General features: G+C 44.5%; 1 protein-coding gene across 1 annotated transcript in view; it reads right to left on the bottom strand.

Annotated features, from left to right (window-relative positions):
- LOC132390913 (uncharacterized) overlaps positions 1-25,423 on the bottom strand; it is a 31,769-nt gene extending 6,346 nt beyond the window's left edge. Inside the window, 3 exon segments of the mRNA XM_059963449.1 lie at positions 21,549-21,650; positions 21,653-23,653; positions 24,766-25,423. Of these exon segments, the coding sequence (XP_059819432.1) occupies positions 21,549-21,650; positions 21,653-23,653; positions 24,766-25,209 (2,547 nt within the window). The 5' untranslated portion in view covers positions 25,210-25,423.
- Positions 25,424-27,451: the final 2,028 nt, after the last annotated feature.

Genomic DNA, 27,451 nt, shown 5'->3' with positions numbered 1-27,451 from the left:
GAGATCAGCGTTTTACCTTCGACGAGTTACGACACCCGCAGCAGGGCACCGGGTCCCCCACTGAGGGCCGTGAATGGCAGCACAGTAAGGACCTATGGCACCCGTCAGGTGCAGCTACAGTTCGGCTCCAGCCACGTGGGACTTCACACTGGCCGCCATAGCCCAACTGCTTCTGGGTGCGGATTTTTTGCGGGCTCACAGCCTACTGGTCGACCTGCCCAGGAAGAGACTGGTCCACGCCGAGACCTTTCAGACGTTCTCCCTGGGTGCAGCCCAGTTGCCAGCCCCTCACCTCGGCTCCATCACGCTGTCTGACAACGACTTCACCAGGGTCCTGGCGGATTTCCCATCGGTTCTGGCACCGCAGTTCACAGCGGCCATGCCCAGGCACGGCGTACAGCACCACATCCCGACCCAGGGACCACCCCACCACGCCCGCGCTCGGCGGCTTCCCCCGGACAAGCTCCGACTGGCGAAGGAGGAGTTCCAGAGGATGGAGGAATTGGGGATCATCCGGCGGTCCGACAGCCCATGGGCCTCCCCCCTGCACATGGTGCCCAAAGCGACGGGGGGCTGGAGACCGTGCGGCGACTACCGCAGGCTGAATGAGGCTACCACACCGGACCGCTACCCTGTGCCGCACATTCAGGACTTTGCAGCAAACCTGCACGGCACACGGATCTTCTCCAAGGTAGACTTCGTCCGAGGGTACCATCAAATCCCGATGTATCCTGACGACGTCCCCAAAACGGCTCTCATCACCCCGTTTGGCCTTTTCGAGTTCCTCCGCATGCCGTTCGGCCTGAAGAATGCCGCACAGACGTTCCAGCGGTTAATGGACACGGTGGGACGGGACCTGGACTTCGCGTTCATCTATTTGGATGACATCCTCATAGCCAGCGGCAGTCGTCAGGAGCATCTGTCCCACCTCCGTCAACTCTGCGCCCGACTGAGTGAGTAGGGTCTTACAATCAACCCAGCCAAATGCCAGTTCGGACTCGATACCATTGACTTCCTGGGCCACAGGATTACTAAAGACGGGGCAACCCCTCTGCCCGCTAAGGTAGATGCGGTCTGCCTCTTTCCCCGACCCACCACGATCAAAGGCCTTCAGGAATTCGTAGGTATGGTCAATTTCTACCGCCGCTTCCTCCCTTCAGCTGCCTGGATCATGCGCCCCCTGTTCGCCCTGATGTTGGGTCCGAGCAAGGACATTACCTGGGACGAGGAGTCCGCCGCCGCTTTCGTTCAAACGAAGGAAGCTTTGGCGAATGCCGCAATACTAGTACACCCCAGAATGGACGCCCCTACCGCCCTCACAGTGGACGCATCAAACACGGCAGTCGGTGGGGTGCTGGAGCAACTCATCGCAGGTCGCTGGCAACCCCTGGCGTTTTTCAGCAAACACCTGCGACCACCCGAGCTCAAATACAGTGCTTTCGACCGGGAACTGTTGGCGCTCTACCTGGCAATCCGGCATTTCAGGTACTTCCTAGAAGGTCGGCCCTTCACCGTGTTCACGGACCACAAACCACTTACCTTTGCGTTTACGAAAGCGTCCGACCCCTGGTCGTCCCGCCAGCAACGCCACCTGTCCTACATCTCTGAATACACGACGGATATCCGGCACGTCTCGGGTAAGGACAATGTCGTGGCGGATGCGCTCTCTCGCCCTACCGTTCATGCCCTTTCCCAAGGGGTAGACTTTGAGGCACTGGCAGAGGCGCAGCAGGCGGATGAGGAGATTCCGAGTTACAGAACCGCAGTCTCCGGTTTGCAGCTCCAGGACCTCCCCTTGGGCCCGGGTGAGAGGACCCTACTCTGTGACGTCGCCACCGGCCAGCCCCGTCCCGTCGTCCCGACAGCCTGGCGGCGCCGCGTTTTCGACTCCATTCATAACTTGGCACATCCCTCCATCCGGACAACTGTCCGGATGTTTCCAGCAGGTTCGTTTGGCACAGACTCCGCAAACAGGTCAGTGAATGGGCCAAAACGTGCATGCACTGCCAGGCGGCCAAGGTGCAGCGGCACACCAAAGCCCCACCGCAGCAGTTCCATCCCGCCCACCGGCGTTTCGACCACATTCATGTGGATATTGTGGGCCCCCTGCCAGTGTTGCGCGGAGCGCGGCACCTCCTGACTATTGTGGACTGGTTCACAAGATGGCCAGAGGCGGTCCCGCTCACCGACACCACCTCCGAATCTTGCGTCCGAGCCCTGATCGCCACCTGGATATCTCGCCTTGGTGTACCAGCCCACATTACCTCCGACAGAGGCGCCCAGTTCACCTCCAGCCTGTGGTCAGCTATGGCCAGCCTTTTGGGGACTCAGCTGCACCACGCCACTGCCTACCACCCACAGTCGAACGGGCTAGTGGAGCGTTTCCACCGTCACCTGAAGTCGGCCCTCATGGCCCGCCTGCGAGAAGCCAACTGGGCGGACGAGCTTCCCTGGGTCCTACTCGGCATCCGCACAGCGCCCAAGGACGACCTGCACGCCTCGTCGGCCGAGTTGGTATACGGCGTGCCCCTGGACGTCCCCGGGGAGTTCCTACCAGCCCCAAGGGGGCAAGAGGAAGATCCTGCAGCAGTCCTGGGCAGACTACGCGAGAAGCTCGGTAACCTGGCCCCCATACCCACTTCACAGCATGGGCGGCACCCGACCTGCGTACCCAAAGACCTACAGAACTGTAAGTTTGTGTTTGTACGAAGGGGCGGGCATCGGCCACCGCTGCAGCGGCCATACGAGGGGCCGTTTATGGTGCTCCGGAACAACGGGTCCACGTTCGTGCTGGACGTTGGGGGGAAAGAGGAGGTTTTCACGGTGGACCGCCTCAAACCAGCCCAAGTGGACCTGGCGCAACCGGCCGAGTTTCCGGCACCTCGGCGCAGAGGCCAACCTCCCAAGCAGGTTCTGGCCCAGGCTGTGGACATTGGGGGGTGTATCGCCGGTTCTGGGGGGGGGTTATGTGGCGACCCATTTCCTGGCACATCCGAACCGACTCACAATTAGATAGCCTACGGGGGTTTGCGAGCACAGAGCTTTGGAGCCTCTGCGCCATGGGGGGCAGGTTGAGGGAGGCTTAAAAGTGAGGCTGAAGATTTCGAATAAAGTTTTTTCCTTCGACTGCAGTTACCGACTCCGTGTCGTAATTTTAGCGCTGCGTGTAGCACACCGCTACATCGGTTTATTTAGAGAACGAGTGTTCATATTTTTGGTTGTTAATAGATAGGATTATTATAGTACACCAATGCTTCATCAGATGGTGTAGGAATTTCACAAGTATAAGGTGTAGTTTACATATATATTAAGAACTTGTACTAACTATGTGTGTGGAACAGAATCAAATGCTTTTTGGTAGTCAATATAGCAACATAAAATTTTCTGCTTTTCCATCAAGCTTCACTTAGAATTCCAAAATCTATTAGCAGTTGTTCTTTACATCTTTTCATAGCCTTACAGCATCCTTTCTGCTCTTCTGTAAGTAGACTGTGTATCGAGGTGAGTGGAGATTAGTTGTCAGATGCATGATATTACAATATTATATATAGTTTGACCCAATGGCCAAGAAGGCAGTGCTCCAATGCTTTGTGGAAAGCAAAGGGAATGACAATGCACAGAAGGCATCATGGCTATCCTTTGCAGCCAAGGAAATCTCCATTTGTGACAATTTTTTGTATCATTGGACCAGGACTTTCGAGGCTGGGAGTGTAACAGCTTTTTCACTATGAAACCCCTTTCGCACAGGTTACATCATTGTCGGAAACAACAGACAACCAACACATATAGTTCATAAACAAGTAATAGGACAATATTTTGATGAGTTAATTGTGATTTCTCCTTTCGGTAAGAGATAGGTTTTACACTCTCAAAAATCTGGGCACTTTTTCAGGATTTTTAAGAAAATTGTTAATATATTTTAATAGATACAGATGAAGACAAGTAATTTTTTATAACAATATGATGAATATTATCACTGCTGGTACCTTTCCAGTGGTGGGTATTTTTTTTTTCTAACTGCTTGTAATGTAGCCATTGTAATTTTCAGGTGTCTTTTTGTGAGTGCATTCTTCTTCCTCCCCAGTCAGTTTGCTTCTTCATTTGACATCACCTTGTTTGACGAGATGTTGGACCAGAACTTCATTATCTCTGTGTTTGTTTGTAGTTCTGAGCCAGGGTTGTTGCCATTCTGACACGTCGAATTTTGTTCTGATGTCCTGTATAAACTGCTTTCATTGTTTCTGAACCGATAATTCTGTTTTCTACATCTGGCGTTGTTCGTGTATCCCTGTATCCTGTCATATCAGGCTCAAGTTCCGTTACTCGGTAATATACACACATTATGAATGTGTTTGCATCTGTTGACCATTTCATGCACGCCTTCCTTTTCTTAATTGCCTGAGTGGTGTCAGTTGTAAGTGGACTGCTCCCCTGAGCAACACCTGGAGCTGTGGTGTTCATGGGCTACTTTTCTCGGGTTCTCGGGTTTCCCGGTGTCTGCTGACATACTCAGCAGTGCATCACTAGCGGTCGGCTTTCTGTCACGCCCAGTGCTAGCTCCAGGCTTGAACTGGCAATCCCTAGGCAGTGGCTATATGACTCTATTTTGTTGACATCTCCCTATTTCAAATGCGAAAGGGTATTGTTTTTTGTACCTATAGCCACGTTTTGGTTTCAGCCACTGCTAACACGGGGCAGATGTTGAACAGAGGACCGCCCTAACCTGGTATGGACGTGCCTGGATTTGTTTTTGATTTGGTCCATGGGTGGTATTTTATTTCCCACTTGCCCTGCATATCTGCAGAGCTTTCCCTAATCTGCCACTTGGGAACATGCCCAATTGGGGGGGGGGGGGGGGGGTCAGAAAATCCTTCACAGGTTGTTTATTAGTTTTTTTTCCTCAGCTTAAGCTGGTAAAACCTGCAGTCTGGGCATGGCAAAGCACATTCATTTCTCAATTGCTGGACTATTCGAGTGGTGTTTCGTATTGTGGCTTTCTGAAGAATTGCTATTATAATTATTATTTATCTTTTTTCTTTCTTTTTTATTTGCACAGTTTGTTGTCTTCTACATACTAGTTGTCTGCCCTGTTGGTGTTCTCTTTCATTGATTCTATTATGGTTACCAGATTTATTGAGTAATGAATCTCAGGTTTGTATGTATGTACTTAGATTAAAGATTTACTTTGAACTTTGAACTTTGACATAGAGTGGCTAAGCTTGTTTTCTTTAAAGATACATGGAAGAATATTGACATTTATAATAAAAAAGTCTTTGATTGACATTAGATTGTTCTCTGGCTATAAACAGTAAGTTCACAGGATCAAGTGTAAGGTACTTAGCAAAGAGAAATTTTCTACATACATCCTATCCATACATATTAAAACAAAGTAATTTCCCCTCCTGTGGAGACCTGTCACCGCATTTAATAAGGAATGCCTTATTCCATGTCAATTTGGTATAGCTCCACATTACCAAATACAGATTATCATTCTCTGGATGTGTATTAAGAACATCAAACATAGTTAAAAAGTGGATATTGAAAACAGGTATAAGGAAAAAGAAAGAAGTTTAGACAAGCAAAGTCTCTCATCTCTAGCTCCTGTCCCCCACACTGAGCTTTGGAGTTAATTTCAATGTTCTTTTTGAAAACTTATCCACATCCTCTTCGAAGTTACTTTAGCCTCAACGTACTCTTCTTATTTTCCTCTTCAGATAAACCACTTATGTAATTAGCATTGTTAGAATTTTCTGGTATTCTTAATTCAAGTGGTGCAATTTTTGCCTTAACTTTATACCAAGGAAATTGTTCTCTCCCTACAGCAACGAAGATGTTACTTTTTGATCCAGCATAAAGATAATGATAGAGCCCAGCAGCAAATATGCATACAGAATATGTTTTAGTAAAGCACATTTTACAAATTTATTAATCTGAAGATTACATGGATTAACTGGGTGGGGCAAGCCGGAGTCTAAAACATTGAAAATATATTGCAGCCAGAGTTATAGAGACTATGTGAAGAAACAGAAAATATTGAACTTTGACTCATGCAGAGATGTCACCAACTCTGATCTGAATGCTTGTTACAGATAAATATTTTTGAAGTGTGATTGCTGCTTAAGTGAAAGAAATAAAAATAGCTGATATAAGCACAGAAGTATCCCATGGATGCTAAAGAAGTAATTTACAGGTAATATATTTTAATTATGTTGACTGAAGAATAAATCTTGGTTCAGAGGCCAGAAAGAATGTTCTTGCCCCTCTTCAAAATTTTGAGGGTATATTTCATAAACAAATATTGGGTATAGAAGACAGTTATTGCAAGGGAGGGACTGAGGATGAACCCAAGTGCAGGACACAGGCATGGAGACAGTGTCAAGAGATGCTAACTCAGTCGCGAATGTCGAACAGATAACCGGGGGAATCTTGACTCAAAGACGGGGTTTTCGTAGAATCTCTAGAGAATGGAGCGGAGCTAAGAAGTAACAGTCCTGTGGGATTAGGAAACAAAGGTAGCACTCACTGGAATCGACCAACAAACTGGCAACCCATGGCCAGATGCCAGAGTTCTTATCCTATATTCTCTGATGGAACCAGGTGCGCTGTAATTAATTGAACTAGCAGCAACTGGGAATCAGACAATGGGAATTAAGGAAACATCAAGGAGATAGGAGCGAGATGGGGAATAGCCATACTGGACCAATGCAACGGTAATGTGAAGACAGCAAGGAGGAATGGATTTGAAGATTATCTGGGATCTCATGAGGAAGTAGAAACTAGTGGACATAGTGGTAGGTATTTTGTAGCAGGAAATGAGTTTTCAGGTAGGGTCAGGTGGAAGGAAATTTTTATCAGAAATTTTGAATAAACAAAGTAAAGTCACAAATGGTTCAATTCCTGAGGCAAGGTGGGGAACTGGAGGCTGTACATTAGCTGCTGAAATTTTCCCCTAGACTTGAATAGTTCAGTGCATTGATTGGCCACTCTTCCATTCCATTTGATTCAATGCTGGTGGTAAAATGGCTGCCATCTTCCATTAACATCAATGGAAATGGTACACTGGGCTCTGCTCTTTATGTTGATTTTAATGATTTTTTAAATCAAGTGTTTGCTTTCCAGAATCTGAACTTTGCTGTTATGACCTATCCAAATTATCCTTCCCATAATGCTCCACAGAAACACAAACAAGAGAAAATCTGCAGATGCAGGAAATCCAAAGCAACACACACAAAATGCTGGAGTAACTCAGAAGGACAGGCAGCATCTATGGAAAAGAGTAAAGAGTTGGAATTTCAGTCCTAAAGAAGAGTCTCTGCCTGAAATGTCAACTGTTTACTCTTTTCCATAGATGCTGTCTGGCCTGCTGAGGTCTTCCAGCATTGTATCTGTGAAGCTGCAAAGAAACTAGTGTTAAGCTACCTCTTCCAAGTTCTGCTGTCCAACAGGAACTCCAACAGTGCTGTTGGCTAGGGAGTTTCATGATTTAAACCCCCAAAAAACCAACAATTAATTACCAAGTTATGTACTGTACCTTGGGGCTGTCTCCCATTTACCTGATGTTCTTGTCCTGCTTAGAGATGGAGATCACTGGCTTAGGAGCATGCAACGTGAGCAACTGTGGTGCATTCAGCAGTGGGCATACAGTGCAGCCAACACACACAGCTAGTGGAGGAAATGATAGTGAAGGGTGGCTATTGCAATACCTTTGCAACGGGCTGCTTTGTCCTGGATGCTGTTGAGATTCATAGGAGTTATTGGAGCTATGCTCATACAGGCAACTGTGTTGTATTCATTTAAAATCCTGACTTACGCTTTACATACGTGGACAATTTTTGGGGTGTCAAGAGGTGAGCATGCTGGCACTGAATTGCTTGCCCTCCTGCTATTGAGCTTGATAGAAAACCAGTGTGGTAGTGGTGTGTAACAGATGATTGATACCCTACCATCAAAGTAGCTCAGATACTTGCATAGCAAAGGCAAGGTAACTTTCTGGAGAGCCAGCTCAGTGTTATGTCCAATGATCTGTGTGATAAGCAAAGGAGTCCTGGGTATGGTATAAATAGGAAGAAGAAAAAGGAGGATGAAATTTGGAGTAGTCATGGAATGAGAGCTTCAGAAAGAAGCGAAAAGGCAGGAGAAACAGGAAGGGCTGTAGTAGTGCAGTGATGCTATATGCAATGCAATTATCTTACAGCTTCTGTGATCTGGCTTCAGTCCTGACCTCTGCACAGAGTTTCTCTGGGACCACACAGATTTCCCTCAAGGACTCTATTTCCTCCCTCATCCCAGAGATTTGCCAGCTGCTAAGTGGGAGAAACAAGGAAGTGTTAATTGATATGTGTTAGAAAATAGATTATAATTAATTAAGTGGGAGAATGGGATTGACAGAATGCTTTGAGAACTGGCATTGATTTGGTGATCCAAATGGCCCCCCTTTATGTCATAAGGAAATACAAAAATAATGTAAGAGAATAATTGCACATCAGATCAGGCAGCATCCATGGAGAGAGAAAGCCAGCTAAGGTTTCATTTCAGTGATCCCTGATCAGAATTGAATTTTTAATTCCATTTCTCTTTCTGAATATTTTCATCTTTCTGTGTTGTTATTACTGTTTGCATATTCTGCAGTTTTTACTTCTCTGGGGGCAGATTTGGGGAAACTGAGTAAGATCTTGGGGAAATCAAGTGGAAATGTTAAAATCATTGGGAGCGTTTGACACCATGGAACAACTCATATTTTAAAGCCATCAATCGGCATTAAGAGCGTAGCATTTAGAGTTTCAAATGCTTCAGACGTGATCGTATTGCCCCCTATTTTTCATTGTATCTGTATAGAAAATGGTAAGTTTCAAAATGTTCTCTGAGTCAAAGCTTCCATTGCTGCTCTGGAGTATTTATCTGCATCCTTTTGTAACCTGGTGTTGATATCAGGCTGTTTTTTTTTCAAACTGCTGGTGAAAGTATATAGGGAGTTTGTAAGTACTAGCAGGAGAGAGCTTTTCAATGAAGGCATTTCTTCCAAAAGGCATCTATTGGTGATTGAGTACAGGGAAGGATGAACCTTCTGTTCTCTAATGGATCTGCTGCGCTGTATTGAAAGTGAAAAGGCAAATATTCTCTAGCAACCTGCCTAGTGATTGCTAATGACACTTCTGTCAATAATCAAAGGCTGCCTTCTGTAAACAGCATTATATACTTTAAATTGTGATTTTACTGTGAAGAAGAATTGAATCTTTGGTGGGGATTAAACAGTAAGGGTGTGTTCTGTCTGTGAATCTGAAGTTGCTTGGAGGTTGAAGTTTTGCTGTAGGTGTTCACCGAAGCATTGGCTAATGAATTAGATTGAATTAATCTCCCTTACCTCCGCATGGTTGAGTAGAAGCAATTAAAATTAACAAGATATTCAAAATTCATTATATACTGTTCTGGATAAACTTAAATATGTCACAAAATTACTTCATGTAGAAATAGCGACTCTTTTTAAGGTTGTTTGAGTGCTTGCTATGACTGCACTAAATAATGTTTTCATAATGTCAATAAAGGCTGTGTAAATGACCAACAGGACAGGTAACCTTCCTGGATTAAAAATTCAAACATGTTTTCATTCAAATTGTATTTGTTTTGGGGGAGCTTGATTTAAGGCATTGTAATTCAACCCATTCAATGAGAAGACTGTCCTGTGATGGGTTGCTAATACTGTCATTTAGAAATTGAGCTGCAGGATTTTGAACCAGCTTTGAAAGAGTGGGCTGCGTTTCCAGGTCAGAATGATGAAAGCCCTATCAGATGTGTAAGGATTTGTGGTGAGATGATAATGACACTTCAACTTCCTTTACTGGTGCCTTTGCTCTTGATTCAATGTGGCTGTAGATCTTTCCAGATTAATTAAACCAATTTTGGTGATAGTTTTTTGCCTTAACCAATCTCTTCAGACTTTGGTGCTCATTGAATCACAGGATTCAATGAAGTGGGAAGAGTTGTTAGGATAAGTGATATACCAATATGGTCTTTAATGTCTGCACTGTCTGTTCTTGATTTACAACAGTTGGTCCCCTTGCTGCTGAAGGTGGTGGAGAAGAAACAGATTGTCAGTCCAAAAAGTAATCAGTGAAGATGTCCTGGTGCTACCAAGACAGATCAAATGGATGGTGATGGTAACATTTGTGTAACTACTGTCCAACACAAATAATGCCACATTTGAGAACATAATGGCTGTCTTGCCCTTCCTTTCTTGGAAAATGTACAACTGAAATGCTTTAAATATCACATTTGATGATAGTGAGAAACTGACATGCTAAAATTACATTTGCAAAGTAATAGCTACTGTATACACTTCATAATCCTCAGTTGTTTAGTTTGCTTGTGCAAATTATTGTACTGAATGGGTTTTCTCAACATTTCGTCCTACCAACTACTTGTAGATGAAAATTTCTATAATGTTAGTGTAGGTGTAGAAACAACTTTTGTGGCAAAGCAATGATCAGCTGGTTGCTAATTTAGGTTGTTCATTATCCACATCCAACATTGAGTGCCAGTGGAGTTTTAGGGCAGATTCCATTATTAGATTTCAGTATATGTTAGAGAGAAGGGATTGGTTTGGAAATGATAATTAGGCGATCACTTGCAATATGGAGTTCAATGACACTCCCATGAACTAACAACAGCCTACTATTTTAGTTCCCCATTGCACCCTCACTTCATAAGACATTGGAGCAGAATTAGGCTATTCAGCCCATTCAGTTTACTCTGTTATTTGATCACTGATGATTTATTTTCCCTCTCAGATCTATTTTTCTGCCTTCCCTGTAACCTTTGATACCCTTACCAATCAAGAACCTATCAACCTCCACTTTAAATATGTCCAATATTTGTCCTCAACAGCCATCTGTGGCAGTAAATTCCAAAGATTCCCCCTCCCCCACCCCAGCTGAACAAATTCCCATCAGTCCTTGGCATTTTCTACCTTAAAAGAAAACTAAACTCAAGCTTAGAGGAACAGTATCTCATCTTTCACCTTGGCACATAGTAGCCTTTGGTTAGAGGATAAAAACATCTCCTCAATGTTAATCAGGTACACAAGGCATTGTTAACATTGAACATGGCTCCATTGCCTCAGTTGTTCTTCATATTAATTATCTGATGAAAGGTAAAAGAAGCCATGTAATATAAACTTGGAAGAGCAGGAGGGTTCTTGGGGTGCTTTAGGTAGAGATTGGCACAGTTTTCACAATGCCCACAAGGCTTTGAAAAATGAGAACATGTACCCTAAAAAGTCGATAACATTGTTACAAACATTTATATTGAACATAGAGTATGTACTGTATATACTCCTGCCTGAAAAGTGACTTAGATCAATTCCAATTTGCTTACTGGAGCAGCAGATCCATACCAGATGCCACCTCATTGGCTTTTCACTCAACCCTGGAACACCTGGACAGCAAAGTTGCATACACCATGATGCTTTTTAGGAACCACAGCTCAACCTTCAATATCATCATCCCCTTAAAACAAATAAGTAAACTCCAAGACCTTGGCCTCAATTCCTCCTTGTGCAGTTGGAGCCTGGATTTCCTTACTTGTAGAACCCAGTCAGTTTGGATTGGTAATGACATCTCTTCAATGACCTCCATCAGCACAGGCACACCACAAAGCTGTGTACCTACCTCCACCCTGCTCTTTTCACTTTATACTTTTGACTGTGTGGCTAAGCACAACTCCAATCCATATTCAAGTTTGCTGATAACACTACTATCTTGTGCCAAATCAAAGGTGGTGATGAATCGGCATATAGGAAGGAGACTGAAAATCTGTCTGAGTGATATCATAACAACAACCTTTCTCTCAATGTCAGCAAGACCATGGAAGTGATTAACTTCAGGAGAGGCAAACCAGAGGTCCATGAGGCAATTTTTATTGGAGGTGGAGGGGGGTAGCAACTTTAAATTCCTCTGAGTTCTTATTTTGAAGGACCTGACCTAGACCCAGCATGTACATGGAATTACAAAGAAAGCACAGCAGTTTCTCCATTTCCTTAGGAGTTTCTGAAGTTTTGGCATGACACCTAAAACTTTGACACCCTTCTATAAGATGTGTAGTGGAGACTATATTGACTGGCTGCAACACAGCCTGGTATGGAAACACAAATGCCTTTGAAAGGAAAATCCTACTAGAAGTAGTGGATACGGCCCAGTCCATCATGAGTAAAGCCCTCCCAACCATTGAGCACATCCACTTGAAACACTGTTGTAAGAAAGCAGCATCCATCATCAGGGATCTCCACCACTCAGGCTATGCTGTCCTCTTGCTGCTGCCACCAGGAAGAATGTACAAAAGCCTCAGGACTCATACCATTAGGATCAGGAACAGTTACTGCCCCTCAACCATCAGGCTTGTGAACAAAAGGAGATAGTTTCATTCAACTTCACTTTCCTCATCATTGAAATGTTTCCATACCCAATGGACTCACTTTCAAGGTCTCTTCATCTTACAAACTCATTATTTATTGCTATTTATATATATTTGTATTTGCACAGTTTGTTGTCTTCTGCACACTGATTGAAACCCCTAGTGGGTGGTTTTTCATTGACTTTGTTACAGTTACTAATCTATCAATTTGCTGAGTATGCCCGCAGGAAAACGAATCTCAGTGGTGTAAGTAGTGACGTATATGCACTTTGATAATGAAATTTACTTTGAATTTTGAATATTATGGGATATTTGTTTAGGACAAAGATTGACACTGAAATATCACAACTTTTCCATATGCAAAGTAACAAAATCTAGTAAGCAAATACTGCACAGGAAAAACTATTGAACACATTGAAGAAGTTTAGATGTTACACTTAACTCTGGCAGCACTACTAGTAGAGCTGCTGCCTCATAGCGCTGAACAGCTGAGTTCAAACCTGACCTCAGGTGCTTTGTCTACTCTTTTCATGCTTGTATGGATTTTCTGCAACCATTTCCTCCCACATCTCAGAAATATGTAGGCTGATGGATTCAAAGTTCAAAGTAATCTTATTATCCAATTACACACAGTATGTATACATCACCATATCACAACCCTGAGATTGTTTTCTTGCAGTCATACTAAATAGATCCAATAACCATAATGGAATCAATGAAAGATGGCACCAACAGGACAGGCAACCAATGTGAAAAATACAACAGACTGTGTAAATACAAAAAGAAAATAATAATGATAATAATAAATAAGCAATGAATATCGAGAACATGAGATGAAGAATCCTTGGTAATTGTATATTGCTACCAAAATGTAGATGTGTAGAATTAGGGATAATTGATAGCAATTTGGGAAGGATTTAAAATGAGATTAAGCTAGGATTAAAAGAAGGATCTAGTGCTTTCCTGGAGTATATGATGAATAAACTCTTATCGGACTTGAGGCCAGGCATGGGTATCGTTTATAACCAACGTTTCGATGACAAACTCCATCATCTTCATCATGGATGATGCCTGGGACTGTCTAGTCTGGTGGTCTTTATACTCCCGTAGTCCATCCCTCCTGATTGGTTAGTCCTCGTCCAATCAGGATTCTGCTCTCTCACCTTGTTTATAAATGAATTCCATTCCTACTTAAAGCGAGACCTTCGTTTTTGTTAAAATTCTTTACCTCTAGTCTTATTTCAAGGGCTAGGATTAGTGTAAGTAAGTAACTGATGGTCAGTGTGGACTTGGTTAGGCTGTTTCTATGTTGTATCTCTCTAAGGTAGCATGAATCAAGGACGTCTATATGAAGACAGCTTAGAACTCTAGAACGTGCGCGCATGCTTTTAATAACAGAAATATTGACTGACATATGTGCAGCATTATTTATTAAGTCATACATCTTTAAAATCTTCAATAAATTTGAAACCAATTGAACCAACTCAATAAGTACATGCTCACTTCTGACAATTGGTTTCAATAAATAGGTTTCGAAATATGAGTATCACTTATGCTACAGAAGAATGAAGAATTAGAATCACTAACTTTTATCTGAAGATGAGCATTGCCACTAAATGCTACCTCTATGCCTGCATAAAAGTAAATTACAATTATATACTACATAAAGATGATAGAAAAATCTGGAAATCTGAAATAAAAACAAAATCCGCTGGAAATTCTTACCATATCTCACAGCACCTCCAGAGTAAACCCATGTTATTTATACCCTTTCTAAAAGACCATAATCAGCAGACCAGATTTACTACAATCAAGGGTTAAATTGCAGATAATAATATCATTGATGTAAGAATGGTCTGAGAATTTAACTTTCAATATCAGCCAGAGTGAAAAAATTACGGGCAACACTGTGAAAAGTTGTGCAGATTTAGAAAAGGTGGTTAAAGAGTAATGATTTCAAGATGTCTGCAATATTTTAATGCAGCTATCTTCCTGGTTACACAGAAACATCCTTATTTCATACTTGTTCATAACTGACTCCTATTAATATATCAGTGTATAATATCCTTCCAAATTGTTACTCTCAACCCTTACTGCCCTTCACATCCCCTACCATCCCACCACACACCCCCCCCCACCGTCCCAACACCTCACACCATCCCACCACACCACCCACCCCACCGTCCCACCACACACCCCCACCATCCCAACACCACCCCCTCCACTGTCCCACCACACATCCCCACCATCCCAACACGCACCCCCCACCGTCCCACCACACATATATATTCAGGAAAATAAAAGATTCTCTCCTTCTGTCAAACCATTGCTCATTAACGATTTGTTCAGACTTTACTTCCAGTTTTTTGCCATCTGACTGATTATTGGTCTATAAAGGGCTCTGGTACACGTTAATACAATTAAATGCCCTTTCCCCTAGATCAGGGCTTGGATCAAGTGTCTCAACCAAAGGGGAGGTTATTAAAATTAACTTCCTGTCTATCCCGCCATCTCCTCCATAATGTTAGGCATTATTTGCAAAATGCATCACTAGGAGATTGAACATAAATAATGAAAGCCCCATGAAGTGAGAAAAGTTGAAATGTTGATGAACTATCATGTGTGAAAACTAGATCTCTGAGATTCTTTGGGTGTTAGGAAATTCTACTGATGTAAAAGGTTCAAAATACCAGCAAGGATGACAAAAGCACAGAAACCTGCCAAAGCTTAGTCCTCAGTCCATATTCAGAAAAACCTGTCCAATTGAGTTTTATCCGAGGCGAGTGACTGTCAGGGTCTCATATGTTTTGTTCCAGACATGTGAAAGTTGGTGGGCCTTAAGTTTTGCCTCGTGAGATCCCTGCAATGGCTGTCTCTTGTGCCTAGATGTCAGAATGAAACCTGCCTCTGGGTGTGTGGAAGAGAAGTAGAGTACTGATATACTGCACCCAGTTCCTGGCTTGAAGGTCTCAAACATTTGCTGATTGCCTAAGGCAGACAGACTATTGCTGTAAAGTTGGAGTGTTGAAGGGTGTGTATGAAGAATCATGCTGATCAGCAGCTCATTAGAATATACTTCCATCCTTGTGATCAGCAAAATTGCATTACGAGTCCTCCCTCTCCTCTATCCTAGGTCTAGACATGATTTCAATTATGAAACCAAATGATCTTCCTACAGAATGCCTGAATGCAAATATTAGAATGAAACTAGTCTTTCAAGTCTTGGATTTCATTCACTGTATTGAATCAGTGACTTTCCCTTGTTTTTCCTGCTAGGAGAAAGTCAACACTGTGAATCAAAATTCTGCTTTTTCTGGTTCAAGGTGTAAAAACCATAAGGTTTGATCTAATAGAAAGCTTCATACATGCTGCTGCCTAAGTGGAGTGTAAACACATTTGTTGTGTAAAACTAGATTTTGATTAATCTATTAATTTTGATTATCTACATTTTGATCATCGGTGGAGCAACAAATCAATTTAATGAATTATTATGAGGTAGAATCCATCAACTGCTTAATTCAAAAAATAAATCATAAAGTGTGAAAAGAATTGATTTATTTCTTATAAAAGATATTTGCAATAAAACAACACCAACAAGATGCTACATGATTTGGACAGTGAGTTGTTGAAAATTTAGGCTTCTTTACTCCATAAATGAAGAGAAAGGTCATGGAGCAGGCTTTTTCCACTGAGGCTAGGGGAGAAAAAAAACAGAGGACATGGGTTAAGGGTGAAGGGGGAAAAGTTTAAAGGGAACATTAGGGGGGACTTCTTCACACAGAGAGTGGTGGGTGTGTGGAATGAGCTGCCAGATGAAGTGGTAAATGTGGGCTCACTTTTAACATTTCAGAAAAACTTGGACAGGTACATTGATGAGAGGTGAATGGAGGGATATGGCCCAGGTGCAGGTCAGTGAGACTAGGCAGAAAAATGGTTCGGCACAGCCAAGAAGGGCAAAAGTCTTGTTTCTGTGCTGTAATGTTCTATGGTTCTATGGTAATATGATACAATGTGAAGCAGCATTTTATTTTGTTCATCTGGTTTCAGATGTTCTCTGAACCCATTCTGATGAAAGGTTATTGATCAGAAACATGAACTCTGTTTATTTATTGACAGATAGTACCAGATTTCCAAAACTTTCTGTACTCATTCATTGAAATCTGTATATTTGAATCCAGTATATAAAATCAACAGATCTGTATACTAAAATAAATCTAACTATAGCTTCTCATTTTGCATTATGTAATGGAATGGTTGGTGTTCACAAATCATTGCTGGAAGGGTGGGGAGGCAAAAGTTCTTCATATTTAGAAAGTGCCAAATGAACTTTTGAGATGGCACAAGCTAGAAGGCCGTGGACCATGAACTGGAAAGTGGAATTAGTCTCAATGTCTGCTTATTGCATTGAGTCAATTGACCTATGCATTTTGTATAATCTGCTATGATTAGGTGAGACCTCCAGGAAGCTTCAATGGTTCATGAACTTAGCATGTACAGCAAGTTCATCCAGCCACCAAAAATCAAACCCAAGTTCTTGGTTTTTCTTAACTTGAGCAACATAAAGCTCTACCATAACTTAAATGGTACATGCCAAGACTGGCGACTATACAGACACAGAGTCCAGGAGAATTGAAAGAGAATGTATCATGGACCTTGGATTTGCAAAACTGGTTACTGGGTTCTATGTAAGGAAACACAGTTGATACATTGGTCAAGAAGAGGTATGGTGTTTAGCTTTTCTTAGTCAGGGGATTGAGTTCAAGAGCCACGAGGTAATATCACAGCTCTATAAAATGTTGGGTAGACCACAATTGGGACATAAGATTATGGAGCACTTGGTGATACAGGACAGACAGCACAAAGTCAGTATGGCTTCTTTAGGGGAACCTGTTGGAATTCTTTGAGGAGATTACAAGTAGGATAGATAAAGGGGATGCAGTGGAAGTTGCATATTTGGCCTCTGGCAAGGTGCCGCATATGAGGCTGCTTATCAAGTTAAGAGCCCATGGTATTACAGGAAAGTTACAGGTAACGTTAGAGCATTAGCTGATCGGTAGGAGGCAGCGAGTGGGAGTAAAATGATCCTCTTCTGGTTGGCTGCCAGTAGGTAGTGGTGTTCTACAGGGATCTGTGTTGGAACTGTTTCTTTCTAAGCTGCACATCAACGATTTAGATGACAGAATGGATAGCTTTGTTGCCAAGTTTGCAGATGATATGAAGATTGGTGGAGGAGCAGGTAGTGTTGAGGAAACAGGAAAGCTACACAAGAAACTTAGACAGATTAGAAGAATGGGAATGAAAGTGATAAATAAAATACAATGTTGGGAAACCATGGTAATGCACTTTGGTAGAATAAATAAATGTGCAGACTATTCTCTAAATGGGTAAAAACTCCAAAAATCTGAGATGCAAAGGGACTTGAGAGTCCTTGAGCAGAACAACCTAAAGATTAGCTTGCAGGTTGAATTGGTGGTGCAGAAGGCAAATGCAATGTTAGCATTCATTTGAAGAGGTCTAGCATACAAGAGCAGGGATGTGATGTTGAGGCTCTGTAGGTATTGGTTAGGCCTCAGCTTGGGTGCTATGAACAGTTTTAGGCTCCTTATCTAAGAAAAGATGTGCTGGCATTGGAGAGGGTTCAGAGGAGTTTCACAAAGATGATTCTAAGAATGAAAGGATTATCATTCAAGGGACGTTTGATGGCTCTGGGACTGTACTCACTAGAATTTAGAAGATAAGGGGAGATCTCATTGAAATCTTAAGAATTTTGAAAGGCACAGAGTAGATTTTGAAAGGACGTTTCCTATGGTGGGGGAGTCTAGGACAAGAGGACACAACCTCAGGATAGAGGGGTGTCAATTTAAAACAGATGTGAAGGAATTTCTTTAGCCAGAGGATGGTGAATTTGTGGAATGTGTTAGTACAGTCTGTGGAGGCCAAGACTTTGGGTGCATTTAAGGTGGAGATTGATAGGTTCTTGATTGACTATGCCATCAAAAGTTACAGGGAGAAGGCCAGGCAGTGGTACTGAGGAGTGAAAACAAATTATCAGCCATGATTGAATGGTAGAGCAAACTTGTTGGACCAAATGGCCAGATTCTGCTCCTATGTCTTATGGCCTTATGGTCTAATAACTTTCTTTCAATCAAGACAATTACCTTAAAGTTTCATTGTCTCTGTCTATGGTCCCCTGTTTCAGTGACACTATAGAAAATAAAATCTCTCATCTTCAGAGAATATAATGCTGGCCAGATATCATTTTTGTGATTTCTTCAGACAAACTCATTGGCTCAATGATGATGTTAAATTCAAAGACTACACTCTGTCTGTTGCCTGGTGTTTCATTTTACAAGCTGTGTGTCCTATCATCTGACATGAGTCACACTTAGACTCTTTAAAAGAACTGTTGCTAAGGGAATGACTGTCAGTATGTCTGTATCTGAATCATCTACTGACCCAAGGGTCCACCTAAGAAGACGAATGATGTCTATAATACTGACTCATGCCACTTCAGTCATGCAAGGATGTCCTTGATTCTAAAAAAAATCAGAATTTGGATACAATGTACACTGTACTTGTGGGTGGCACAGGATGGAATTCCCAGGCGTTCAGCAACTGAACTCCAAATTAGAAGTAAACTTATCAGTGACTTGCAATTTTGAATGGATCCTTTTGTCTTTTAATCCACAGACTGACTACCATTCCAAAAGCTGTCTAAAATACAATATCTTAATATTTCATATGAGATAGTGCAATCATTTTATATCTTAATACTTCCCTTCAAACACAAATCAAGCCCATTTGGCCCATTGCATTTATGCTGGTTTCCAGAGCAATCTGTCAATCTGTACTTCCCTATAATGTATTGTCATCAACTCCCTGCTCATCTTCTTCTCATTTGTCTGTAATAAGGGTAACTTACAGCAGCTGAAGAAACTATCCTTTTATGATGTGGGAAGAAACTGGAATTCCTCTTGGAAATTCCTGCAGGAGGAAGATGCAAACTCCAATCATACAACAAAATACCTGAATCAAACCCGAATCACTGGGGCTATGATTAATTGGTAAATAGATAAATGAGTTTGTCATTGTCATCCGTACTGAAGTATGGTGAAAAAGCATTGTTTTGTATGCTATCCATACAGATCTATTCATCCCATCAGTACATTGAGGTGGTGTTGAGTATTTCATATTTCAGTAATATTTGAGTTATATTTTAAATATATTGTTTGATTAAATATACTTGTTTACATAATTCATCCAGTTATCTCAGAAATATATGTATGACACATGTCGTTACACCACTACATCATATGTGTATGCCTTGCTGGAAGTAAAAGTAAACACACACATCTCCCAGCACCATGTTTTTCTTTCAATTAGTTTTATGTTTTGGAGTTACAACACGTAAGAGGTAGGACAAGGGAAAGCAATAACTGAACAGAATAAGGTGTTACAGTTGCAGACAAAGTGTTGTATAGGCACACAGCAAGGTGCAAAGCTATAAGGAGGTAGGCACAGCAGCGCCTCCACTTTCTTAGAAGTTTGCGAAAATTTGGCATGTCATCTAAAACTTTGAGAAACTTCTTTAGATGCACAGTGGAGAGTATACTGACTAGTTGTATCACAGCCTGGTATGGAAACATGAATGCCTAAGAACAGCGGTGAATGCAGCCCAGCCCATCATATGAAAAGCTTTCCCTACCTTTGGGCATATCTACATAGAGCCCTGCCACAGGAAAGCAACACTCATCATCAAGGACTTCAACCACCCAGGCCATGCTCTCTTCTCACTGCTGCCATATGGAAAGAGGTTCAGGAGCCTTAGGTTTCATACCACCAAGTTCAGGAACAACTATTGCCCTTCAACCATCCAGATCCTAAGCCAGTGGGGTAACCTCACCCACCTCAACTCTGAAATGATCTCACAACCTATCATTATATCAACCCACCTCAACTCTACAATTCATGTTTTCAGTATTTTTTATCTATTTATTTATTATCAGTAGGTCAAAAATTGTCCCCTCCTTATCTGTAAATTACCCAAGGAAAATTTCCTGAACTCACTTAATAAATTCCACCCCATCTAAGCCTTGGACAGTATGGCAGCTCCAGACAAGGTTAGGAAAGTTAAAAACTTTATGTTTACAACTCTGCACCATTTCCTATTTTGATTTGACTATTTGGGAGACAGTAACACAACCACAACAATGTGATAATCCTCTTTGCAAACAGAGACAATGTGTAGAGAGGAGAGGCTGTTGATAGGGCAAATTCACAGTCATCAGGAAATGCTGCAATGTAAAAGGTGGACAAAATCAAAAAGGCTGATTATGAGACTGAAGGCAAACACGAGGAAATCTGCAGATGCTGGAAATTCCAGCAACACACACAAAATGCTGGTGGAACGCAACAGGTCAGACAGCATTTATAGGGAGAAGCGCTGTTGACGTTTCGGGCAAAGGGTCTCGGCCTGAAACGTTGACAGTGCTTCTCCCTATAGATGCTGCCTGGCCTGCTGCATTCCACCAGCATTTTGTGTGTGTTAAAAGACCAAAGGCACTGTTTCTGAATGTGATACACCATCAATAACTCACACTGAGACGTAAGGCGAGATATCGGCTTTTATTGACTGGAAGAAGGAACCAGGAGTGAGTGTCCATCGTACTATGTCCTGGAGACCGAGGCTGAGCGTCAGGCCTCAGATCGCCTTTATACAGGGGCCTGTGGGAGGAGCCACAGGAGCAGTCAGCAGGGGGTGTGTCCAGACAGGCACATAGTTCACCACATTCACCTCCCCTTTGTTTGAAAGAGTCCTCATGTGGCGAAGTTTCTTACAAGTCAGGTCTATCAGGTGGTCGAATCTGTCGCTGCGATCTACGTAGCACCAGCTGTGATCGCATGGATGCCGACGACATTGGTGATTGCACAGGGGACGGAGGTTGTGCTTGTTCCTGCCCACTAGGTGCCGGTGATCCCTCACGCATGTGCGAGGCGCCTGGTATAAATGCGTACGAAACGCCCGGTATACAAGTGTCGTGAGGAGTCTGTGTAGGGCCTGGTGAGTACGGTGTCACCTCGGGTACAGGGTTCATAGTTACCGGAGAGCCTTCTGGGTAGTGGTCTGCTGCACCTGCGGGTGCCAGGTCGCGGATGGAGACCGTGTCCTCCCGCCCATCAGGTAAGACCACGTAAGCATACTGGGGGTTCGCATGTAGAAGGTGAACCCTCTCTACCAGCGGGAATATTTATTGCTCCTCACATGTTTCCGGAGCAGCACTGGCCCCGGGGACATCAGCCAAACTGGTAGGGTGGTCCCAGTGACAGACTTCCTGGGAAAAGAGAATAGGCGTTCGTGAGGGGTGGCATTGGTGGATGTACATAACAGAGAGCGGATAGAGTGCAGTGCCTCAGGGAGGACCTCCTGCCATCGAGAGACTGGCAACCCTTTTGACTTAAGGGCTAAAAGTGTGGCCTTCCACACTGTGGCATTCTCCCGCTCCACCTGGCCATTACCCCGGGGATTATAACTCGTGGTCCGACTGGTAGCAATGCCCCTAGCTAGCAAGTACTGGCGCAGCTCCTCACTCATAAAGGAGGACCCTCTATCGCTGTGGATATAGCAGGGATACCCGAACAGAGTGAAGAGCTGGCGCAGGGCTTTTATGACGGACGTGGCAGTGGTGTTGGGGCAGGGGATGGCAAAGGGGAACCGTGAGTACTCGTCGATAACACTGAGAAAATAGACATTGCGGTCAGTGGAGGGAAGGGGGCCCTTAAAGTCAACACTCAGTCGTTCAAAAGGGCGGGTGGCCTTGACAAGTTGTGCCGTGTCAGGACGGTAGAAGTGCGGTTTGCACTCAGCGCAAATTTGGCAGTCCCTGGTCATCGTCCTGATGTCCTCCAGGGAGTATGGCAGGTTCCGAGCTTTCACAAAATGGTAAAATCGGGTGACCCCCGGATGGCAAAGTTGTGCATGAAGGGTGTACAGCTGGTCGAACTATGTGCTAGCACATGTTCCCCGGGATAGGGCATCAGGGGGCTCATTGAGTCTGCCAGGCCGGTACAGGATATCATAGGTGTAGGTGGAGAGTTCTATTCTCCACCGCAAAATCTTATCATTTTTGATTTTGCCCCGCTGTTGGTTGCTGAACAGGAACGCAACCGAGCGCTGGTCGGTCAGCAAGGTGAACCTTTTGCCAGCAAGATAGTGCCTCCAGTGCCTAACAGCCTCCACTATGGCCTGGGCTTCTTTCTCCACCGCGGAGTGCCGAATTTCGGAGCCTTGGAGGGTGTGAGAAAAGAATGCTACTGGTCTGCCTTCCTGATTGAGGGTAGCAGCCAGAGCAAAATCGGAGGCATCACACTCCACTTGGAAGGGAGCGGTCTCATCCACCGCATGCATCGTAGCTTTGGCAATGTCCTCTTTAATGCAGCTGAAGGCCGCGCGGGCCTCAGCAGAGAGGGGAAACGAGGTAGACTTGACCAGGGGGTGTGCCTTGTCTGCGTAATGGGGGACCCATTGGGCGTAATAGGAAAAAAAACCCAGGCACCGTCTGAGGGCCTTGAGAGTGGTGGGAAGAGGGAGTTCTAACAGGGGGCGCATACGTTCGGGATCAGGGCCAATAACCCCGTTTTCCACGACATACCCAAGTATAGCAAGGCGGGTGGTTCCAAACACACACTTGTCCCTGTTATAAGTAAGGTTCAGAGCTGCGGCCACTTGGAGAAATCGTTGGAGGTTGGCGTCGTGATATGGCCTGTCGTGTCCACAGATGGTGATGTTATCCAGATAGGGAAATGTGGCCTGCAGTTGGTACTGGTCCACCATCTGGTCCATTTCCCTCTGGAAGACAGAGACACCATTCGTGACACCGAAAGGGACGCGCAGGAAGTGATAGAGCCTGCCGCCCGCCTCGAAGGCGGTGTAGGGGCAGTCCTCTGGGCAGATGGGGAGCTGGTGATAAGCGGATTTCAGATCTATTGTCGAGTACACCTTGTACTGAGCAATCTGGTTGACCATATCCGTGATGCGGGGTAGGGGGTACGCGTCAAGCTGAGTAAACCTATTGATGGTTTGACTATAGTCCACCATCATCCTATTTTTCTGCCCAGTCCGAACAACAACCACCTGGGCCCTCCAAGGGCTTGAGCTTGGCTCAATGATCCCCTCCCTGAGCAGCCGCTGCACCTCCGACTGAATGAAGGCCCTGTCCCCCGCACTGTACCTCCTGCTTTTAGTCGCCACCGGTTTACAGTCGGGGTCAGGTTGGCGAACAGCGGTGGGGGAGGGACCTTGAGAGTGGAGAGGCTGCAAGTGGTGTCGGTAGCGCAGCTGTCGGCATGGTGCTGGATGGGATGTGTGTGCCCGTGTGTGTGTGTGGTCAGTAGTGATGAAGTCCCACAAAACTGAGGATTCCGGACAGTGAGTGGTGGGAGGGGCCCGTCATATGCCATAGTCACACTTTCGAGATGGCTCTGGAAGTCCCGCCCCAATAGCACAGGTGCGCACAGATTAGGCATGACCAGTAGCGCAAAGTTCCGATATTCTGTGCCTTGCACCACCAATGTCGCTACACAACCCACCCGGATGTCTGTGGAATGCAACCCAGAAGCCAAATGGAACCTCCGACTTACCGGCCGCGTTGCGAGTCCGCAGCGTTGCACTGTGTCCGGATGAATAAAACTCCCAGTGCTGCCCGTGTCAAACAGGCATCTAGTCCTGTGCCCCTCCACCCGGATGTCCATCATGGACCTTGCAAGCTGGTGTGGGGCGCTTTGGTCGAGAGTTACAGTGGCCAGAGTTGAATCGCCGTCGGGGTACCCGGTAAGCAACGGAGGGCCAGGGGCGGGGCATGCTGACGTCGACAAAGATGGCCGCTCACATCCGGGGTACCCGGTAAGCATTGGAGGGGCGGGGGCGGGGCGTGCTGACGTCGACAAAGATGGCCGCCCACATCCGGGCATGCAAGATGGCGGCCCCCACGTTTCACCCGCAACGCTGCACTCCGCTCGAGGTTGAGACTTACAGACCTTGGCGAAGTGGCCCCGCTTTCCGCAGCTGGAGCAGGTCGCTTCTCGCGCTGGACAGCGTTGTCGAGGGTGTTTTTTATGGCCGCAGAAATAACACATGGGCTTCTGACGGGCCACAGCCGTGGTCAGGGTCGGGGAGCTCGTGGAATCGCGACTGGCGGCGGCGTTGGCGAATTCGCTCCCGGGAGCTGGCGGTGGCGGGGTCTGAGGTGTCCACAGAACCGGCGGGGAATCGCGCGACTGGACAGCGTCAGCATTATGCAAAGCAGCTTCTAGAGCGTTGGCCGTCTCTATCGCCGAGCGTAAGGTAAGGTCGGCATTTTCCAGCAGCCGCTGGCGCATGTACACTGACCTCAGTCCCGTCACAAAAGTGTCTTGCACCAGCAGCTCCGCATGCTGTTCTGCCGTGAGCGTCTTGCAGTCACAAGGTCGGACGAGTGTCTGTAGTGCTCGGAGAAACTCAGCGCACGATTCGCCAGGCCGCTGTTGCCGGGTAGCTAAACGTTGTCTTGCATAGACGGTGTTCACCGGCCGCAGGTACTGTCTTTTGAGGGCGTCCAGTGCCCCATCGTAGGTCGGCAGGTCCCGGATAATGGAGTAAACTTTGGGGGCTACCCTCGAGAGTAGGATTCTGTGCATAACGGCGGGTTCAGTTGCACGAACCTCCTCCAAGTATGATTGGAAGCATGCAAGCCAGTGTTCAAAAGCGAGAGCTGCTTCAGGGTCTTGAGGGTCCAAATCCAACCTTTCTGGACGCAAAACGGTTTCCATGTTTTAAAACTTCCAGTCAATAAAATTGATGCACCATCAATAACTCACACTGAGACGTAAGGCGAGATATCGGCTTTTATTGACTGGAAGAAGGAACCAGGAGTGAGTGTCCATCATACTATGTCCTGGAGACTGAGGCCGAGCGTCAGGCCTCAGATCGCCTTTATACAGGGGCCTGTGGGAGGAGCCACAGGAGCAGTCAGCAGGGGGCATGTCCAGACAGGCACATAGTTCACCACAGAATGTGCACAGTAGACAGAATAAGGTAGATGAACTTACAGCATAGTTGCAGCTTGGTAGGTATGATATTGTAGGCATCACTAAATCATGGCTGAAAGATTATAGCTGGAAGCTTGATGTCCAAGGATACACAATGCATCAAAGGACAGGCAAGAAGACAGAGGGGGCAGCATTGCTCTGTTGGTAATAAATGAAATCAAATCATTAGAAAGAGGTGACATAGAAACTGTTGAATCATTGTTGGTACAGCTAAGGAAATGCAAAGGTAAAAAGACCCAGATGGAAATTGAATACAGACCCCCAAACAGTAGTCAGGATGTGGCCTACAAATTACAGAAGGGCAAGGTTATAATAGTCATGCGGGACTTCAATATGCAGGTAAAATTGGGAAAAATCAAGTTGGTACTGGATTACAGGAGTGGTAATTTCTAGAGTGCCTATGAAATGGCTTTTCAGAGCAGTTTGTACAAGATGATCAGCTATTCTGGATTGTGCAATGAACCAGGAATTTTGCATACTACAGGAAAAGGCAGTTATCTGGAAATGAGTCCATGGTTAGATCAGCGATGATCTTATTGAACAGCGGAGTAGGCTTGCCAGGACAGATGGCCCACTTTCCACCTACTTATGTTCTAATTGATTAGAGAACTTGGGGTAAAATAACCCTAGGGGAAAGTGATCTTAATATGATCAAATTCACCCTGACCTTCAAGAAGGAGAAGCTAAAGTCCGAGGTATCAGTATTACAGTACAGTAAAGGGAATTACAGAGGTATGAGAGAGGAGTTAACTAGAATTGATTGGAAAAGAACACCGACAGGGATGATGGCAGAGCAGCAATGACAGGAGTTTCTGGAAGTAATTTGGAAGGCTCAGGATATATACATCCCAAAGAGGAAAAAATATTCTAAAGGAAAGATGACACAACAGTGGCTAACAAGAGAAGTCAAAGCCAACATAAAAAAACAAAGAGAGTGCATATAATAGAACAAATATTAGTGGGAAGTTAGAGGATTGGGAAACTTTTAAAAACCAACAGAAGGAAACTAAAAAGCCATTAAGAAGATAAAAATGGAATATGAAAGCAAGCAAGCCAATAATATTAAAGAGGATACCAAAAGTTTCTTCTAAAGTGTAATTGAGAGGCAAGAGTGGATAATAATGCTGGCAAGGTAGTAATAGGGGACAATGGAATAGCAGATGAAGTGAATAAATATTTTGCACCAGTCTTCACTGTGGAAGACTCAAGCAGTATGATCAAAGTTCCAGATGTCAGGGGGCATGAAGTGTGTGAAGTTACCATAACTAGAGAAGGTTTTTGGGAAACTGAAAGGATTAAAGGTGAATAAGTTACCTGGACCAGATGGTGTACACCCAGGGTTCTGAAAGAGGTGGCTGAAGAGTTTGTGGAGGCATTAGTAATAATTGTTCAAGAGTCACTAGATGCCAGAAAGGTTCTAGAAGACTAGAACATTGCAAATGTCACTCTGCTCTTCCAGAAATAAGTGAGGCAGAAGAAAGGAAGCTATAGGCCAGTAGGTACGACTTCAGTGTTTGGGACGATGTTGTAATTGATTATTAAGGATGAGGTCTTGGAGTACTTGGAGGCACATGATAAAATAGGACGTGGTAAACATGGTTTTCTCAAGGGAAAATCTTGCCTGATAAATCTGCAGGAATTCTTTGAAGAAACAACAAGCAGGATAAACAAAGAAGAATCAGCTGATGTTGTGTACTTGGATTTGCAGAAGACCTTTGACAAGGTACAACACATGAGGCTGCTTAACAAGCTATGAACCCACAGTATTAACTGGCTTGGTGTAAATTGTACTGCTACCTGGACTCATGAAGCTAGGGTCGTTTCACTTATTCGCCTCCTTGCACATAAACCTAGTGAAATACTCAAAGGGAGGAAATTGACCATCGTTCTCTTCCTTGTACTCTGAGCCAACAGACACCCACCTTTCCTGCAGCCCAAATGGAAGTTTGTCCACAATTTGTCT

The sequence above is a fragment of the Hypanus sabinus genome, chromosome 3, assembly GCF_030144855.1.
Source record: "Hypanus sabinus isolate sHypSab1 chromosome 3, sHypSab1.hap1, whole genome shotgun sequence".
Lineage (NCBI taxonomy): Eukaryota > Metazoa > Chordata > Chondrichthyes > Myliobatiformes > Dasyatidae > Hypanus > Hypanus sabinus.
This window is presented reverse-complemented; position numbering and strand designations above follow the sequence as displayed.